The sequence below is a fragment of the Bombina bombina genome, chromosome 6 (assembly GCF_027579735.1).
Source record: "Bombina bombina isolate aBomBom1 chromosome 6, aBomBom1.pri, whole genome shotgun sequence".
Lineage (NCBI taxonomy): Eukaryota > Metazoa > Chordata > Amphibia > Anura > Bombinatoridae > Bombina > Bombina bombina.
The window spans coordinates 904,804,198-904,825,246 of NC_069504.1; the positions used below are offsets into that span (position 1 = coordinate 904,804,198).

The 21,049-nt window shown below is 40.2% G+C and overlaps 1 protein-coding gene across 1 annotated transcript in view; it reads left to right on the top strand.

Annotated features, from left to right (window-relative positions):
- MEGF11 (multiple EGF like domains 11) overlaps positions 1–21,049 on the top strand; it is a 1,076,815-nt gene that overhangs the window by 977,213 nt on the left and 78,553 nt on the right. The window contains 3 exon segments of the mRNA XM_053718531.1: positions 9,323–9,451; positions 11,085–11,213; positions 19,201–19,434. Coding sequence (XP_053574506.1) covers positions 9,323–9,451; positions 11,085–11,213; positions 19,201–19,434 — 492 coding nt within the window.

Genomic DNA, 21,049 nt, shown 5'->3' on the forward strand with positions numbered 1-21,049 from the left:
GGTTGGCATATGTGGGTGCACACGTGGTGCCCAAGGCTGTTCCACGGGTTTGCAGAAAGAATTGGCCATCAAAGGTGAAGAAATTATAGTTTAATACAAAGTTAAGCAATATGAGAATGAATTGATCATGTTCTTGACCCTCATCTGAATTTCTCTCAAGGAAATATTTGATTGCTTGGAGGCCTAGTTTGTGGTCTATTGAGGTATATAACGACTCCACATCCGTTGTTACCAACCAGGTGGATTCGTTTAGAGTTAGGTTTTCAACTCTCTGCAGTCAAGTTAAAATGTTTAAAAAAAGAAGAAAAAATAAATATATTATATTATATATATACATACACATACACACATATGTGTGTAACTGTGTATATATATGTGTGTGTGTGTATATATATATATATATATATATATATATATATATATATATACACACACACATATGTGGTTTGTATTTTTATGCTCCCAGAGTGTATTGGACATTCAGAAACATTAAATTATTTTGTTATTGAAAAATCGCAATTTTTTGGGTCCAAAATCGCTATTTTCATTTTTGCCCATATCGCCCAGCCCTAGTGTATGCATACATATATATAAAAAATCATTAAAATTATGGTGGAGATAAAAATCTGAGATTAAAATCCTCCATGTCTCAAAAGTAAATCAATAAAAAAATTTGCACAGAAATTGAGCACATCTAGGCAAGGTTCCCGCTTGCGTTTCTCCAGTAAAACTCCACATACAATGTAACAATGTATGTGGAGTTTTACTGGGAAAACGCAAGCGGGGAACTTGCCTAGATGTGCTCATTGTCTATGCAAAAATTTGTATTGATTTACATATATATATATATATATATATATATATATATATATATTATAAGAAAATAACTCATTGTGTAGGCCATTTAAGTAAACTAGACAAGTCAGGAGGCTTGCTTTTCCCAGAAAACCTCTGGATACACTGTTTCCAATGTAACAAAGGATTCTGGGTAAGATATGCAAATGAGGTTCACAATGACTCACTTTTTTACTTCAGTATATAAACACACATATATATACATATATATATATATATATATATATATATATATATATATATATATATATATATATAAAGATTACAATCAGGCACTCTCTGGTCTTTAAAACATATATTTAGTGACGATTCGGGGTGGTCCCCCTTCCTCAGACTTACTACATACAGACAACCACAAATGTGTAACTTATCCCCTAAAGTACCCCTCACCAAGTGACATACTCGTCTGTCGATGACTGCCCTCTGCGTCTACAACGTGCCGGATTCCTAAGGAGTCATCAAACGGACAAAAATTTAAAAGAAGCAAACTGAGCTATATAAACATCATTACAACTATACGGAGTATGCTAGAGTGTATAGCAAATCAACAAGCACCTGCATATATACAATATCTCATATTCACTAGGGTATATATACTATTCTCAGTGGGTTATTATTGTCATTATACCTGACTTTTATACAGCAGAATACTCAGTTAAACATCTTACTTCATCTAGACTTACTAAGCTGATACTAGGCATATTAATAGATGTGGTTAGTTAACCCATATAAATATAATGGTTAGTGTGCACAAACCGTCACACACTTGGGAGATAAATATAAGTTATAAGGGTTAAACAATCAGACCGTATGCACATGTCATTGCCCATACTTATTATAAGGGTTAAACAGTCAGACAGCATGAGCGTGTCACAGCTTATACTAAACCCACTTACATAGCACAAAAAATGGAAAATTAGTAAACCATGACGCAAAAATACTAGTAAATTAACCCCTCATGCTATATATCTCCTAGTGCACAAACTACCGCACATTGAGAATACTATTGGTTGCTGATAAAAGCACATCATATCATAGCTACTGATGTGTCTTTCCTATTGTCTATGTCAGACTGCAGAAGCTCACTGGTACATTTTTTGGGAAAAATATCTATACTGCAAATACTATATAACAAGGCATCCTTACTTATATCGAAACTAGATGAATCAAAATCTACAGAATCCTATTTAAACACAACTATGACAGCATATTGGTATACAGATCTATGCATCACAAAAAAAATTGTAAATATGTGTTCAGTCCTTTGGGTACTAAGGTCTCTAAATTGTGGATCCATTTAGACTCTTATTGTAACAGGATCTTTGCTCTGTTACCTACCCTGCCCAACGGGGGGAAATGATCAATGATCATGTATCTTAAATCAGAGATAGAGTGTTTCGTTGATAGGAAGTGTTTAGCCACAGGTTGGTCGGCCTTGCCTGAGCCAATGGCACGTTACCCTGTATTTAATCTTACATTTCTTGTTTTTCCAAGGGTGAACAAAAAATTGTCCTTGTGACAAACCATTGCAGGTGATGCATCCACTGCATCTGTAACAGCCCAATTTAGGACTGCCCAACCACGTTGTAGGTGTATAGCTTGGGTAAAGAATTGTCACTGGTGACAATGTCCCAATTATTCTTCAAGATACTTGGCAGTGCCCATTTGTCAGGTGTACATTTTGTAACAAATGTTAACCTCTTCTCCTCCTGTATTGGTGTCTGTTTCTTCCTCAGTGCATCATTTTGCGTCAGTGACTGTAGTTCCTTACTGATATCCCTCAAGCATGCCTCATAGTATCTTCTTTTCTTAAATGTATCTTGCATAAGCAATAGCTGTTCATTTCTCTTCTCAGGTGTAGAGTTATTCCTAATCACCCTGGTTAACTGAGACTTTGGTTGTGCCTTCTTTAGTGATGGTGGGTGACAGCTATCTGCCCTGAGGACTGAGTTTCTATCAGTTTCTTTTTCAAACAGCGTTATTGAGATCTTACCTCCATCTTTATAAATTATGAGTTCAAGGAAATTAATCAACTTGACCGAACAGTTTATTTTAAACTTGAGGTTAGTTCTGTGTTCGTTTAGTCTTATAAACTATTCATCAAGTTCTTGTTGGATGCCTGCCCAGATAATGAGCAAATCATCAATATAGCTTTTAAAACAATTTGATACACTTGTTCTTAAATATTTCAGATTGAAATTGCTCGATTTCAGCCATGTAAATGTTGGCATAAGATGGAGCCACGTTGGACCCCATCGCCGTTCCAGATGGTTTCACAGGATCCTTGTGTATCTTTGGGAGAGTATATATTATGGGTGTTACTGGGTGTGCCACTGTTAGGTAAGCCTTTAGCAGTTTGTTTATAAAACCTTGTATTTCCACAATCTCCAGATACTCATCCACCTTCTGCTTAAACAGCATTCCCGGATCTGTGCTCAATTTTCTATATGTGGACTCGTCATTTAACTGTTCCAAGATTTCAGACCTATAGTTCATAAGAACCAATGCTCCACATTTGTCAGCCTCCTTTATCACTATGTCTTGGTTGTTATTTGATGCTGAATCCAGTGGAGGATTATATCTGCTTGTTGGGTTAACAGCACCCGCCTACTGGTGTGACACACACTGTGAACTTACTAGTTTTTGTATTTAATATACATTGTTTTTAAATATGTCACAAGCACCTACAATGCAAACAGAGGATATAATAAGGGATGATGATGTCTAAGGGGCTAAGTGGTGATTAAAGAAAAAAGAGAACAACCAGCTTTCTTGTTTTCACAACAGTTCAGAAAGTGAGCAACAGTCAAAAACAGAAGGACCCCCTATGACCCAGGGACAGGGCATGACCACCAGGTCAAAAAACGACAGAGGAAACATAACCGCCGCAGGGACCATGGCGGCATGAGATCGTGGGAGGCCACCACGACCGTGGAGGAGAAGCTACTAACTGAGGATAACATTGTAAATTTGAGTGACCATCAGTTGTCTGAAGAGGAGAGAAAGGTACTAAATAAAGGGTTGTCTTTTGTTTCCACTAATACTACAGATGAATTTGATCTCCAAGTGGATCTTTACAGATTCTTGAGAACGCTAAGGCTCAAAGAGCACTATGGCAGTGATAATGCACAAATTGAAAGATTTTGTGGAAAAAGCACTTTTGAGCCTAAAAGTACCAAACCTTCTCTAGAATTATCTCTCAACAAGCACAAGAATCTATCAGACAGCATAAATTGGAAGTGAAGAAAAATATGACGGGTCCAGAGTGGAAAGCACTTAATACATTAAGAAACAACCCAGACATTGTGATAAGGGAGGGTGACAAAGGTGGAGCATTGGTTCTTATGAACTATAAGGACTATAGGTCTGAAATCTTGAAACAGTTAAATGATGAGTCCACATATAGAAAATTGAGTACAGATTCGGGAATGCTGTTTAAGCAGAAGGTGGATGAGTATCTGGAGATTGTGGAAAGACAAGGTTTTATAAACAAACCGCTAATGGCTTACCTTCATTCCTTTTGGACTCTATTGATGTAATCAAACTGTTCAAAGATGAGTTGTGTATGATCTCTGATGATGATATACTGGTGACACTTGATAACAGTCTCTGTATGGTAATAATGCATGATGAGGGATTGAGAGCAGTACGCAACCACCTTAATCGATATCCGTAAGTGGGACCACCCACAGATGTGCTTTTACAACTTCTGGAATACTGCCTAACACATTGTTAAAAACCACTGTATGCAATGGACACGATCCAATTGGATCAAAAAGTGTGATAATGTGCATTCCAAAAAATAGAGTTATAATACAGGTTAAGAGGGTAGATGTCAGTGAGCTGTGACCGGTGTAAATCAGCACAGGAGAATGTTGTGAGGGGATTCGATCACCTAGGCCAGTTCAATTAAAAGGATGATACATCAAGAGGTAAATGGCCATAGATAAGCACAATGGTTTCAATCACTCGTATGTCGATCAGTGAGCTGCAGACAGATGACGGTGATGTTCATCCAATGAAGGAGCCATAATCCAATTGTATATTGAGGCCTTTCGGTTCCACCGTGTCTAGGGTGTGGTTTTTAACATCATGAGTACTATAACGTTGCAGTCCGCTACAGAGACACTTTCGTTACCTCCTATACGTCACACACAGCATCAGATATGCAAATTAGCCATGTGCTAAGTCTTAGTTCGGATGTGGATGTTTACACTGATGACGGTGCCGGTTGCACCAATGACAGATCACCACATGTACCGGAAGGGGCGTGTCTTATGTGACGCGCGCACAGACTTGCAAACAGGCATTGCCTTCAACAGACAATTAAAACTTATGGAGGGTATTTAAGGCTGCAGCGTTTTCATGTTTTTAACCATTTTTTTCCGGATGTTGGGCTATGCCATCTGCCTGTTGAACGACTGATCCATTTGATAAAGGTGCCAGTCAGGCCCCGAAACGTTTTTAATATAACTCCAGTGAGTGCTGTTTTATTGCAGGACTATATATATATATATATATATATATATATATATATATATATATATATATATATATATATATATATATATACATACACACACAAACATTTAAATCACAAATCAACAATGGTTTAAATTTGTCAACTTTTTTCCAGTTGTAAAATATTCTCAGAGAATTGTGTTTATTATTATTACAAATGTATTTATATTTTTATCCTAAAGGGAAACATCTTTCCAGCAACGCTCAAAAAACTGTACATATCCTGAGAGGGAGTAGGAATTTGCAATTCATCACAATAACAGAGACATGAGAATGAGTTCACAATTTAATCAGTGTTTGCAGTGTAGCAAACATTTTATTTTCAGTGTGTCTCTGATTTATATATGTGAAAAAAAAAAAGATAACCTTCTGCAATCTGAATTGTGTAGTGTTAGTAGAGATACAGTATATGTTAAATATTGGTGACTATAAACCACATCTGAGAGAACATGTTTGTATAGTAAAAACACCATTTAGTGCTTAAAGAGAACAAAAAATTGGATTACGAATAGAGTGCAAATATGCGCTTTCACGAGCACGATATTTGCGCTTCACTGGGAGCCTCTTTTCTGATGCCGTTAAGGGGGTAAGTCGCGCAGCGGTGGGCAGCAAAGTTTAAATGTATATGAATATATACATATTTACTGTATTTATGTATTTATATGTGTATATTTTTCTAACACCCCACATCCGCTCACTTTAACGCATTATAAGTGATTTGTGCACTTATTTTAATTTAAAACAATGGTCATATTTTTTATTTTTAAATGGAAATGTACACTTTATTTTGGTGGTTTATTGGGGGACATTTTTTTAATTAACCAGAGGTTTGACCTCTTGTTAATTTTGCTAGCGCATAGTGCTACCTCGATCTTGCGTTAGCGTTAACCAGCCGCTCGTAATGGCTAGTTATTTAAAGTGAATGTCAACTTTCAAGAATGAGTGCCCGGTTTTTAAAAATACTATTAAAAACATTCATGAAAGTTTACATTTCACCCGTTTTGTTAAAATACTTAGCGATTCCCCCTCCTGCCGCTCGTCACTTCATACGTCACAGTGTTGCCTCAGGCAATGATTCCCCTGGGGGGGAAGCCGTGATTGGAGGATGCTGTAATAACCAATATTACAGGACTTCGCTATCACTACCCTTCAACTTTGATATTACAAATCCATGGTAAAGCGCGCTAACCCTTCTTTGGTTAGTGCACTTTACCAAACCGACTTCGCTCAAGCACAGCCATTACTTTCAGTGGATATCGTGACCATGCTAATTTGCGCTGGTATTACAAGTTTAAAAGTTAGAGTTTGCGCTCAAGTGCAAGCCGAAACTGCGCTAGAATATTTAGGACAGCCTGAGATCGGAAGTAAACTGTAAGGGTTAAAAAAAAGTTGCGCAAACACATTAAATTAAAGTATTACACACATATATACACTTTTAATAAAATATATAATTTTAACATGAATAAAAATGTTCTTATAGGGATATGATATATGGCTTAGTGTTTGACTGGTAAGGGCTCCAATGTGTGTGTCTGTGTATGTATATATATATATATATATATATATATATATATATATATATATATATATATATATACAGTATATATATATTTATATATACTATATATATATATATATATATATATATATACATACACTTTTGAGACCTTCCAAGTCAAATACCTTGAAACAGTAAATTAAATATATATTGACTTTGGGGTATATTTATTAATGTGCGAGCGAACATGATACGATGTAGCGTATCATGTCCGCTGCACATCAATAAATGCCAACAGCATATGCTGTCGGCATTTATCATTGCACCAGCAGTTCTTGTGAACTGCTTGTGCAATGCCGCCCCCTGCAGATTCGCTAGCAGGCGATGTCAACCAACCCAATCATATTCGATTGGGTTGATTTCTGTCCTCGGCCTCAGAGCAGGCGAACAAATTATGGAGCAGCGGAGCTTTATAAATCGGCCCCTTTGCATGATTTCTCTCCATGACGACATGGGTACCCCATGGGGAGAAGAAGTTATATTAACTCTAGTTATTTAGAGCAGTCGCAGTATCCAAAGTCCTGAAGATAACATGCATCAGACTTTCGCTCTCATGCTAACTTTTTTACTTTCAACTTGTAATACACACGCTAACACGTCCACCATAAATTTTTACTTTGACTGCAGTTAGCGTGCAAGCGAAAAATGTATTAATAATCTAACAAATACTGTTCTACAGGAAAGGCCTTAATATCATTGACGCAAATTTGAATCTGCAATGAGCAAAATTCACAAATGATGAGAATAGACTATGGCGCCGATTTATCAAGTGTCTGGCGGACATGATCTGCTGTAGCGATCATGTTCGCCAGACATCGACAAATGCTGACAGCATACTCTGTCAGCATTTATCATTGCACATTCTGGGGAACTGCTTGTGCAATGCCGCCCCCTGCAGATTCGCAGCCAATCGACCCGCTAGCAGGAGGTGTCAATCAACCCGATCGTATTTCTACTATCTAATTTGCTTTGTTTAACTGGCATCTTTTGGTTAAAAGGATACCTAGGTAGACTCAGGAGCTGTTGATTGATGGCAACACATATATGCCTCATGTTGTTGGCTCACCCAATGTTTTCTGCTAGCTCCCAGTAGTGCATTGCTGCATCAACAAAGGATACAAAGAGAAATAAATCAAATTAGATGATAGAAGTGAATTGGAACGTTGCTTAAAATTGTATTCTCTCATGAAGGAAAAATTGTGGGTTTCATGTCCCTTTAATGTTTAGAGGTAGGCAGTCCAGGGGCATGACTGGAGAAGAAAAAACTGTGGGAGGGGCTATTTGTTCCATCCCTCTTAGCACCATGGTGAAATCTAACAGATGTTGGTGGTTTTCCACCCCTGGAGAACCTCTTGTAAAAATGAAAAATTGCAAGGGATTTTCACAAGTAATATCACAGAAACAAGATACACGTCCATACAGTTGGAATGGATGGATATTTGAAAACCCTGTAATAAAAACTATGCAATGCACTTTAGAAAGGCATTATTATGGTTTGGATGTAGGACACAATTTAATGAGGCCCACATTAGTCTCTGACCAATTTGTTCTTTTTTAAATTATCAGCTTCAATTTACTGACGCCTGCACTCATAAATATGTAATCAAATTATTGTATTAATCAACACTAGAATGGACAGACAGATTGGATGGTCACAATAGGATTACAATATTTTCATTGTCTCTGCATCCATCAGTGATACAGGGGTGTAGGCTGCCATAAGCCACCAGAGAGGGAGGTAATACTTTTGAGTACTTTTTGGGGAAGATTTATTAAGCTGCATTCACAGTTTTTGAGGTTTTGTGGTGCAGGTTTAAATGATCAGTTCAGCAACCGAAACTTAAGAAGCAGAAATTGCTTCTTTAACCTCCTCACCACCTCAATGGAGGCAATAAATCACTGCAGCATTTTCTTGTTCAGGGTGATTGCCATGCCCTGCTCTCATGCAATTGGTTGCGCAAGAGCAGGCCGCATTGCACAAGAGAGCAATGTTACATTTTGCAATGCAATTACCGATTGCAGATTGACAGTTTCTCTACTTGAAAATGTGTTTTCTTGCAAAATTGATAAATGTTTCTATTTGTAGTAGTTGTTGTTTAAGGTGGGATACTTGTATTAAGGAGGGAGGTGGGTGTCAGTAGTAAGCTGCTTGTGCAATAGAGAAGGTAACATTCATTCTTTAGAAAGATTCATCATGTTAATGTCTTTTTTGGATATTTGCCAATGCTTATACATGAGCAAAGCGTTCCTAAATTCCCCATTAAGCTCTATGGCAATATATTATTTGTAAGTACTTTTTTTATTAAAAAGTAATGTTAAAAAAAGTAAAATTGCAATATGAATCCTAGAATCCATCTCTTTTGTTATGTTGCCTGTCTGATATTGCAGGGTGCCCAACAGCTTTCTATGGAAAAGACTGTGCCAATGTCTGCCACTGCCACAATGGTGCTGACTGTGACCATATCACTGGGCAGTGCACATGTAGGACAGGATTCACTGGAAAACACTGCGAGCAAAGTAAGTGAGCAACCACTCAATGCCTTCCAAGGATAGTGTTAGTGATTCATAGCATTCCAAGCACAGCTGCCTCATGCAGTCTAAATGCTGTATTATTAGGGCAATGACAACCTCTTTCTAATCGTGGACATCAAGGGACAGAATTGTGCAGCATTTCACGATCAATGGACAATATCACCCCATTCTCTTGTATTTCTAGAGGATTAACAGCCACAGACTACCATCCTTGTCAGTAGTAGTTACGTACTGAACAGCATAAGCAACCTACTGCCCCAGGAACACTATCATTAGCCTTCTGATACAACATTTGGTCACTTTCTGGCACCCATAGGCACTATTACCCTGCTTGTTCACTATCCAACACACTCCTTGCACTTCATGTTTATCATCAGCTCCCCTCCTGCTCTTTCTGTCCACTCTCCACTCCACATCCTGCTTCACATGTTCACCAGCAGCCACATCCCCTGTTTTTCTTGTTCACTATTAGCCATACACTTGTCTCATTTATACTTAGGGGTAAATTTATCATGGTGCGGACAGACATGATCCGCTATAGCGAATCATGTCCGCTGGAACATCGATAAATGCTGACAGCATACGCTGTCGGCATTTATCATTGCACCAGCAGTTCTTGTGAACTGCTTGTGCAATACCGCCCCCTGCAGATTTCGCGGACAATCGGCCGCTAGCAGGGGGTGTCGATCAACCCGATCGTTTTCAGAGGTGGCAGACAAGTTAAGGGGCAGCGGTCTTAGGACCGCTGCTTCTTTACTTCCGCTTCAGGCGGAACTGAAGCGGAGTGGGTCGGAAGCAGCATTCGCTGCTTCATAAAAAGACCCCTTATTGTAGTCAAACTGCTGTTCTTCATGTTCATTATAAACCACACTCTTGCGCTTCATATTCATTATAAACCACACCCCTGCTCTTCATATTCTTTATAAACCACACCCCTGCTCTTGATATTCTTTATAAACCACACCCCTGCGCTTCATGTTCATTATAAACCACACCCCTGCTCTTCTTGTTCATTATAAACCACACCCCTGCTCTTCATATTCTTTATAAACTACACCTCTGCACTGCTTTTCATGTTCATCCACTCCCAATGCTCTTCATGTTCACTTACTCTCCCAATGCTTTTCATGTTTGCTATCAGCCATATCCTCTGCTCTTGATGCTCACTATTCACCACATCCCATTTTCTTCATGTTCATTATTTTCCACCCCCTTTACTTCGTGAGGAAGATTATCCACATCCACCCCTCCAACATATACTGTCTGCACTCTCAGAATGATGGGAATAATCTGTAATCTGTGTCTGTGACAGCTGTTAAGGAGTTCATTCAGTTATAATATTATGAATAATAATAAAATAGGAAAAGTCACTTTTATATATGACAACATATATTGCTATGAACTGTCAGCAGATCAGACTGAGCTTTTCCTTTTACTGCATTGCCCTTATCTACTGTACAATAAATCACCATTTTATTGTTTGTTTTTTACTTTACAAGACAGGATTTTGAGCTTTAATGGGTTACATGAGGCCAACTATACCCACTTATACTTGCTGTGTATTGGTTAGTGTTGCAATAAACAATTTGCTTTCTTGCTCTTTGTTACCAATCCCCAGAGTGCCCCCCAGGGACATTCGGATACGGCTGCCGTCAGCTCTGTGAGTGTTTGAACAATGCCACCTGTGATCATGTAACTGGAACCTGCTACTGCAACCCTGGATTCAAGGGCATACGCTGTGACCAGGGTGAGTGCACAGGCATGCACTGCTGCTCCTGATTGCAGTCTAGAGTGTCAGCTATGTCATTTGTGTCATTTATGTTTATAATATGTTATTATTCATACAGCTGCCTATAAATGATAAATGATGTGATATTATTTAGAAATCCCAGATTCTAGGGAAGAGGCTGCCTGCAAGTCCCACATTGAACATTTATCTCAACAGAACCTTTCCTGTTAATTTAACTCCTTTACTACCAGAGCGTGCTGATAAGCATTGTGCAGTGACATATCTTGTGTTGCTATGGTTACAAATAACAGGCTAATGAAGAGGTTAATGAAATGATGCAGGTTTTGTTTTCTTCATTTTATTAATCAAATTATTTTATTTTTGTACCACGTAAGTATATTTTCTTCTTAAACGGGAAGAGTCCACAGCTGCATTCATTACTTTTGGGAATTCAGAACCTGGCCACCAGTAGGAGGCAGACACCCCAGCCAAAGGCTCAAATACCTCCCCCACTTCCCTCATCCCCCAGTCATTCTTTCTCTTTCGTCACAGGAGGTTGGCAGAGAAGTGTCAGAAGATTGAGATAGTCTCTTATGGAGGGTAGTACTCTTCGTAATGGGACTGGAGTTTTAAGTAATCCTGTCTGCCTCTCAGTGAGAGCATGGATGAAGGTTAGAGTCCGGAGATGCAGGGAGAGTCTTTCTGCTAAACCATCCCGACTCATATTAACAGCTCCTTGGCAATCAGCGTTGGCGAGTTTCGCTGCCTGCCTTTATTTACCCAAGTCCATGTCAGAAGTGAGGCTACTATCTGTCACACTTGAAGGGCTGTGTTCCTGTTCCACGGCGCAGATTCCAGTAAGATTGTTTCATTTTATTTCAATATGTGAATGTGATGTTAACGAAAGAAGTCAGGGTCCCAGTGGGACTCCTTTATCTTAAGGAATCAAGGGTTAATATTTCCTAAGGGGGGTTATTGAACAGGGGGGACTTTAATCATGTTTGTTATGTGATTCTGTCTGCTAATGTGTAGTGATACTTGGGCTCATGGCTATTCGGAACATAACGGCCTTATCAAAATCAGTTGGCGCGGTCTTTTTAGATTTTCGCGCCCTTTTTGTGACTTGCACGGTGCACCTCGTGACCGGGTGTGGTTACGTTGTATTCTTTTTCCGTATTCTGACCGAGTGACGACAGAGAGAGTCTGCTCGTTAGTTGTCTGGTTCACAGAAGGTGGTGAGTGCCCCAGCCATTGGGGGTGTAAGGTGCCATTTAGTGCTTGTCCATTTTTGCAATCCCACAGTTATGGAGGATTCTGATTTTTTTAGACACGGATATCTCCGATTCGGAGAATGTGTCTTGCGAAGAATATGAAATGGCCCGGGTTATCCATGCCCATCAGTTATGTTCCGATTGCCGTTCTAAAGTACTCTCTTCTCCCGAATCAGGGAACTTAGAGTGCGTTGAGCCATCCGCCCCCGAGGATTCCATGTCCTGTGAGGCGCGTGCCCCAGAAACTTCTTTTTCTACGCATGCAGGTGTCCCTATGGCCGTTACTCCTTCTCCGGAAGGCAGCTTGTTTCCTCCAGAGGTTATGGCACGGTTCCGCATGGCCATATCTATGGCGCTGGCTCATTTATATCTCCCAAGTGAAATATTTTTAAGGTGCTGTCCGTGTTCTGTCAACCAGGGCCCGTCGGGCATGAGATCGCCTGATTCAGTTCGGCCTTCTGGGGAAGCAATGGCCTCTTAGGCTTCAGGGGCCCCAACCTCGGGCCGGGGTCGTCCATCGAGAGATGATTTTGCCTTCCGTTATAGGCTAGCACGTCTTCGTGTCCTCAGCCTTCTGTGCCGGATGGCAAGCTGGGTTAGACGTTTGGGGATGAAACCAATCTCCTTGACATCTCAGTTTTTTCTTTCTTTTATGTATCAGTTCCAGTTCTGAGCTTGGGAGAAGGGGGCCTCTGATCGGCTGGTCCTGTTGGCGTGCCCATTCTCCTTGGGCATTCACCCACGGGTGCTGCCTTACTTTTCTTTTGATCCGGATAGGATGTGTTTGATTTGTTTTTAAAGAGCTTGTGTCTGATATAATTTCCGTTTTGGGAACTTTCTTTCTCTGGAACTGATACTTGCAATTTTGTGGTCGTGTGGGCACTTCCTCGGAAGTTGCGCATTTTTTGTTAAGAACATAGTTATGTTTCTAGTTCATATTATCAAACCTTTGGGTCGATTTTTCTTGGACCTTTGGACAGTTCTGGAGTGCTCCTGTACCAGGCAGGTACTGGTCGGGCGCTAGCTGCTGTTCCTTGCAGTTCATGTCACCCTCATGGTGCTGATATCCTGTCGGAATGTCTCTTTGACCTATTGATATGGGATCCGGGCTCGGATCCTACTACAAAGTATGGGGCCTAGTGTTTAGATCTAACGCTTCTGGTATGAAGGTTGTGAGCTCCAATCTAAGTTGGCCTTTTCTTGCAATTTTCTTTGAAAACGTGACCGACTTTTTAAAGCTTTCTCGTAGTCCTTTTGGACTCAAAACCGTGGTTCTCCATAGAGTTTGGAAATGTGGATGACCGCCGGAGGTCTGGAATACCAGTTTCAGTATCTTCCGGATGTCGACTCTTGGCCTTGTCGCATTTCCTTTTGCGGTGGCGGAGACTCCTTTTTTCCCCTCTTGGGTTGGGTTATCTATATCTGGAAGCACGGGTATGTCCTTCTTCCTTTTCTCAGTATCTCGCTTACTCTAGTACTTGGAGCGCAGGGGTATGGATTACTCAGTTTTTTCTACCAGGAGCTGCGAGGCTCCCATTGTTATTCCTGTTACTGGGATTTCCGGGAGACTGATCCTGTAAGGATATCTGGAGATATGTCGTCTTCTCAATCTAAGAGCTGTCCCTTTTAATCCCGTGGTCTTTAGACTCTCAGGTGCTATCCTTCCTTCCTTATAGCAGATCTAGCCCTTTGGGCTTGCGGGTAGAAGGTCCGGGGTCAGGTACAGACCTTGGCCCCTTTGGGGTTAAGAAAATGGGTTTCATTAATCTACTCCGTATAGATCAGGTAGTCAAGCCTGTCTACAAAGGATTGTCTTAAGATCCAATGGTACTGGTTGCCATTTTCTTAGACCTGTTACGAGTTTTTCAGACTTTTGGGTTTGAGGGTGTTGCTGGTACCCTATGTCTAAGGACTCTGACTTAGGACCATGTCTCTTGCCTGGAATCGGGCATGGGCGGTTCATTTCAACCTTGGGGTTTAGATCTCCTGCGTGTCCCTTTGAAATGTTTTTTTTTTTTGTTCCTGGGAGATTGATATCTGCCTGAAGTTTAAGTTTGAGGTCTCTCTGATGGGTCCCTACTTGTCTTCTGGGGCATCTAATGCTTCCTTGTAGACTTTCGGGTGTCGTGTTACTTGAGCTGGCGGTAATGACCGAGGGTTTCGCCTCTAGGTAGGGTGTTAACCGTTTTTCTCTACTTCCTCTTCTCCTCACCTATGGTGGGTGATGAGTTTTCTTGCGTTTATTACTTTTTTTATTGGAAGTACCTCAGTATCCGTGATGGCCTGTGGGTCCTTGTTTTTCTCACTTCAGAGAGCTTTTTTCACTTCCTTGCGTACTCAGGTTCACGGGGCTGGCGTCTGGTTTTAGGACGCGGTGGGTCAGAGTTCTATCTTCCTTTTGGGAGTCTTCCTTCCTTAGGGAAGGCAGCCGTGTAGGAACCTGAGCACGTAGTTCCTGTCATTGCTCATGGTAGCATGCCAGTTTTAAGTAAGTGGTCAGAGCTCTACTCCAGGGGTTTCACTTCCTTGTAGACCCATCCCTTCTCTCCGGAGGTCTGGGCGGAGTTTTTGGTACTCTTTGTCTTCGGTCTTTACCAGCCTTTGTGCTGGGACCATTACCTTATAGTGATGGTCAGGGATCGGTCTGCTCTGTTAAGTATTGACTGTGTACCTTTATCGAGTCTGTTCTCCCCTTTGGTGGGGGGGGGGCTCTGGATGTCCATCTTTCTACTGGTGGCATCTGCTGCTGGGATGGGACGCTCCTTGGAGTCCGGATTTGTTCTGGACGGGAGCTGTTGCCGATGTTTATCGGCGATTATCGGTGGGATGAGGTCCCACGATGGCTTAGGGTCAGCTTTGCTGCCTGGTCATCGTGAGTTCTTGTTTAGAGGTGGCTCTGTGTTCTCACGGAGAGCTCTTTTTTAGCTGCTAGGACAGTTACCCTGACCAGAGAGCCACCCTCCGATCCAAGACACAGCACCACACAACCTATGCTTATTTAGTCTGATGAGTTTTCATCTTGACTATGATACAATGGGGAACTCGAGGATTTTTGGAGCACCATAGGTTGTGTGGTGCTGTGTCTTGGATCGGAGGGTGGCTCTCTGGTCATCCTAGTGATCGTTTTTTCCGGAGTATGCAAGTTATCTTTCTGGTCCTTGCCCATCTAGGGAATTCATCTCCCTGGGCAGTGGTCCTGTAGCAACCTTGGGTTTGCTCTAAGTTTTGCTTTTGAGTTTTCTATCTCCCTTGTTGGATCTCTTATTGGGTCCTCTGTTCTCCCTCACGTGGGTAAATATAGGTTCTTGTCCTTTAGGTCGGGGGTATGTTTTGTCGGAGTCGAGAGCCACGGGGCTGGCTCCTCGGAGGCTTTTGTTCTCAGCGGACTCTTTGGATTTTGAGTGGTCCTAGCACAGTTTTGCAGGTTGTGTAACTGATGAGCAGTTACCTGGGCTTCCGGTTTGTCACCTTTGTCGTTTTCAATTTTTTGTAGGGTATTGGGTAATTTCAGGCTGTGGTGCCTTTCGAAGGGGCCACATTTTTTTTTGTACCCGCCCTTTGTTTGCATTCAGTGCCCTCTATAGCTTGGGTATTGTTTTCCCAAAAGTAATAGATGCAGCTGAGGACTCTTCCCGTTTAAAAAGAAAAACTTAAATTATGCTTACCTAATAATTTTCTTTTCTTCTGATGGGAAGAGTCCACAGCTCCCTGCCCGCGTTTTATCTTATGAGGTGGCAGTACATTTTTGTTCTTCTGGCACCTTTTTCACCCTAATATTTCTCCTGCTATTCCTTGTTCCCTTGGCAGAATTACTGGGGGATGAGGGAAGTGGGGGAGGTATTTGAGCCTTTGGCTGGGGTGTCTGCCTCCTCCTGGTGGCCAGGTTCTGAATTCCCAAAAGTAATGAATGCAGCTGTGGACTCTTCTCGTCAGAAGAAAAGAAAATTATCAGGTAAGCATAATTTAAGTTTTCTGCCACAATAATTTCTTTAAATTGTATTATATTAAGGAACATATTAACCCTTTCATTAGAAACATTATAGTGCAAGGCAATTCTGTTATTCTGCAGTTTTGTGACCTGCTGTGGCCCTGTGATGCCAGAATCCTTAGTTATCTGAACTATCATTATATCTAATTGATTTGTTAAACTCTTCCACCTCAGTTTGGAAAATGTGCCATAAATGTCCCATCTATTTTATCAAGTATTTTGCTGTGAGCCTATTTATTATGCCTTTTTGTTTTTACAGATTGTTTCCAGCCCTTATCTTTGTGCAACAAACTACTTTAATGAGTATGCTAGTAGCTGTTCCTCTCAGTTAAAGGGACATTTAAAAGTCAAAATGAAATCTCTAATACCATTAATTTACTAACCATATTAAACAAATAATGAAATGTACATTTACTGTTTACTTTGCCTGTTTTTCCTGTAGTTAACTATGAAACTTTTGCTTTTTACACTCCCTATGAGAGGTTGTATGTTAAAGGGCCATTATAGTAAAAAAATGACATGCTCTAATCTGTTAGAACATGTCATTTAAAGACTTTCGACCTTAGACTGTTGTGTGTTAAACCCTCACAAAGAGGTTAAACACACAGTAGAAATACAGCATTGGACTGACAGAGCAGATTCTTTCATCAGCACTACTTCCACATCCGAGTCATGCAGCTAGCGCTGCTAATTGGATCAGCAGTTTTTTTCTGCTCTGGACCAGCAGTGCTCTGCGAGTCCCGAGAAGCATTTCTACTGTGTTTAACCCCTTTGCAGAGGTTAAACATACAGTAGTCTAGGGTTGATGGATTTGACATGCTGTGACTGATTAAAGCATGTCATTTTTTTACAATAATGGGCCTTTAATGGACACTAAAATTAAAATTATACTTTCATTTTTGGGGCAGATCATGCAATTTAAAAAAAAAAACACAAAACTTCTATTTTCAAATTTGCTTCAATCTCTTGCTGTAGAATAAACCTACGTATGCTCAAAGGAGCTTAGGAGCATGCACATATCTTAAAGGGACACTCAAGTCAAAATAAACTATTATGATTCAGAAGGAGCAGCAGTTTTAAGACACTCTCCAATTTACTTCCATTATCAAATTGTCTTTTTATATACACACTTTCTGGGGAACAAGCTCCTACTGAGCAGGTGCACAAGCTCACAGAGTGTATATATATATATATATATATATATATATACAGTACTAGTCTGTGATTGGTTGATGTCTGTCACATGGTACAGGGGGCCGGTAAATCATAGAAAAAATAAATTTGCCGGAAAAAAAACTACTGCTTATTTGAAATTCAGAGTAGGTATTATTGCATTGTCTTTTTATTATGCACTTGTTATTTATGTAATTTTGATTATTGAAGTACATTGGAGCTTTGTTTTTTAAAATTGAATTCTCTATCTAAGTCAAAAAAGTTTAATTGTGACATTTAAAGCATTGTTTCTCAACCGCAGTCCTGAAGTACCCCCGACAGGCCAGGTTTTCATTATAGCTGAACCAGTGTACAGGTGAAATAAACAGCTGATGAGAGCAGGTTAGTTACCATGGTGTTACTGATTAGCTGATTTCTTCACCTGTGCACTGGTTCAGCTATAATGAAAACCTGGCCTATTGGGGGTACTTGGGGACCGCAATTGAGAAACACTGCCTTAACGGAAAAGCAGTAAATATACATTATTTGTTTACTATAGTTATTAAATTAATGTTATCTGGAATTTCATTTTGCCTTTTAATTTCTTTTTAAGAGAGAGGAATCGTAAGTATCATAGTGTCCTTTTAAGTATTATGCAGTTCACCTGACCAGAGGCACAACTAGAATTGGTGCAGCAGGTGCAGTGCCCATAGCAGCCAGTCTATACATAGGTGTGTGCAGAATGTGTCAATTCCAATGCAGGGGAGCCTTTATTAGTGCTGGTTGCAGGTCCTTCTATCTATCAAAATCATTATACAGAGCAGCATGTATATTATTACTATTGCTTACTACAGAGTTACATTTGGGGGGCCCAACAAAAACAAATTGCACCAGGGCTCTCTGTTGACTAGGTCCGCTACTGACCCTGCTAATACTACACAGTATTAACTTGGCTGCAGCAAAGAAGATGAGGGTTTTAAAGAGGGTCCATGTAAGGCTATTAAATAATTAGCCCCTACAAATGTGGGTTCTCTTTAAAAATCATCGGACACTGTTGTGAGAAAACTTTACATTCAATTTGTGCAACTTTTGGATTGCTTTTCTATGACATTCCAATCCATTAGAAGTATGTTTGTATGGATTAGTAAAGTACACAAATTAGGTATACACTTTACCTAGATTTGATTGTGTAAATGTGCGAAAAACTATATGAAATGGGCTTTTATCAGGAGGCTTTTGTGTGGGTCTCGGCAGACCTACATGGAAGGAAAGTATATATGAACAAAGCAAAAGTAAAACAGGCAGGTAATTGATTCAATATTAATAATAACTTCCTGAACTGTTTGAATGAAGATTATGTTTTCACTTCACCAATAGCATAAATTCTAATGATTATATTTTATTTATACAACTGTGCAAATGTATTAAAGGCATTTATATTGTACGCAGATATTATGCAATTCAGTGCCTAATTGTTTGTATATAATAGGCATATTAATGTACCTCTGATTATTATCATTAAGTTAAATATTAATGAGGTGTTAATACAGTGACACTGGCCTCTGTACACTGAATTCTGTTCCTTTGCTTCCAGCTGCCTTGATGATGGAGGAACTAAATCCCTACACCAAGATTAGCCCAGCACACGGCTCCGAGAGGCACTCAGCTGGCGCAATCATTGGTGTTATTGTACTGCTACTGATTATCATGACACTGCTAGGACTCTTTTTATGGTATCGCCAGAGACAGAAAGACAAGGACCATGATATGCCCAATGTTTCCTATACCCCAGCCATGCGAATTTCCAGCACAGACTACTCCCTCTCAGGTATGGGATCTGCAGGGGCTGGAAAACCTGACATGAGCAACTCTTTAAAAAAAAAATCAGTGTTTATATTATCAACCATTTGCATTTATCAGACTCATTCTGTTATGCAGACCTTTTGCAACAAAATTGCTGACATATAGGGCTAGATTATGAGTGGATCGCTAATTATGGCTCGTGCTCTAACTGCGCTCGACTTTGGCTTTTCAGATACCGCGCGTATTAAAAGTAAAAAAAATTTTGCTTGCACAATAACCCAACATACGCAAAGAGCCAAAGTTACAATATCGCAATATCAGAATACATTCTATTTATTCATAAATATATTTTTTTACATATATCTGATGGTATTTTGGTACAATATACAGGGAGTGCAGAATTATTAGGCAAGTTGTATTTTTGAGGATTAATTTTATTATTGAACAACAACCATGTTCTCAATGAACCCAAAAAACTCATTAATATCAAAGCTGAATATTTTTGGAAGTAGTTTTTAGTTTGTTTTTAGTTTTAGCTATTTTAGGGGGATATCTGTGTGTGCAGGTGACTATTACTGTGCATAATTATTAGGCAACTTAACAAAAAACAAATATATACCCATTTCAATTATTTATTTTTACCAGTGAAACCAATATAACATCTCAACATTAACAAATATACATTTCTGACATTCAAAAACAAAACAAAAACAAATCAGTGACCAATATAGCCACCTTTCTTTGCAAGGACACTCAAAAGCCTGCCATCCATGGATTCTGTCAGTGTTTTGATCTGTTCACCATCAACATTGCGTGCAGCAGCAACCACAGCCTCCCAGACACTGTTCAGAGAGGTGTACTGTTTTCCCTCCTTGTAAATCTCACATTTGATGATGGACCACAGGTTCTCAATGGGGTTCAGATCAGGTGAACAAGGAGGCCATGTCATTAGATTTTCTTCTTTTATACCCTTTCTTGCCAGCCACGCTGTGGAGTACTTGGACGCGTGTGATGGAGCATTGTCCTGCATGAAAATCATGTTTTTCTTGAAGGATGCAGACTTCTTCCAGAAACTGGCAGTAGGACTGGGAGTTGAGCTTGACTCCATCCTCAACCCGAAAAGGCCCCACAAGCTCATCTTTGATGATACCAGCCCAAACCAGTACTCCACCTCAACCTTGCTGGCGTCTGAGTCGGACTGGAGCTCTCTGCCCTTTACCAATCCAGCCACGGGCCCATCCATCTGGCCCATCAAGACTCACTCTCATTTCATCAGTCCATAAAACCTTAGAAAAATCAGTCTTGAGATATTTCTTGGCCCAGTCTTGACGTTTCAGCTTGTGTGTCTTGTTCAGTGGTGGTCGTCTTTCAGCCTTTCTTACCTTGGCCATGTCTCTGAGTATTGCACACCTTGTGCTTTTGGGCACTCCAGTGATGTTGCAGCTCTGAAATATGGCCAAACTGGTGGCAAGTGGCATCTTGGCAGCTGCACGCTTGACTTTTCTCAGTTCATGGGCAGTTATTTTGCGCCTTGGTTTTTCCACACGCTTCTTGCGACCCTGTTGACTATTTTGAATGAAACGCTTGATTGTTCGATGATCACGCTTCAGAAGCTTTGCAATTTTAAGAGTGCTGCATCC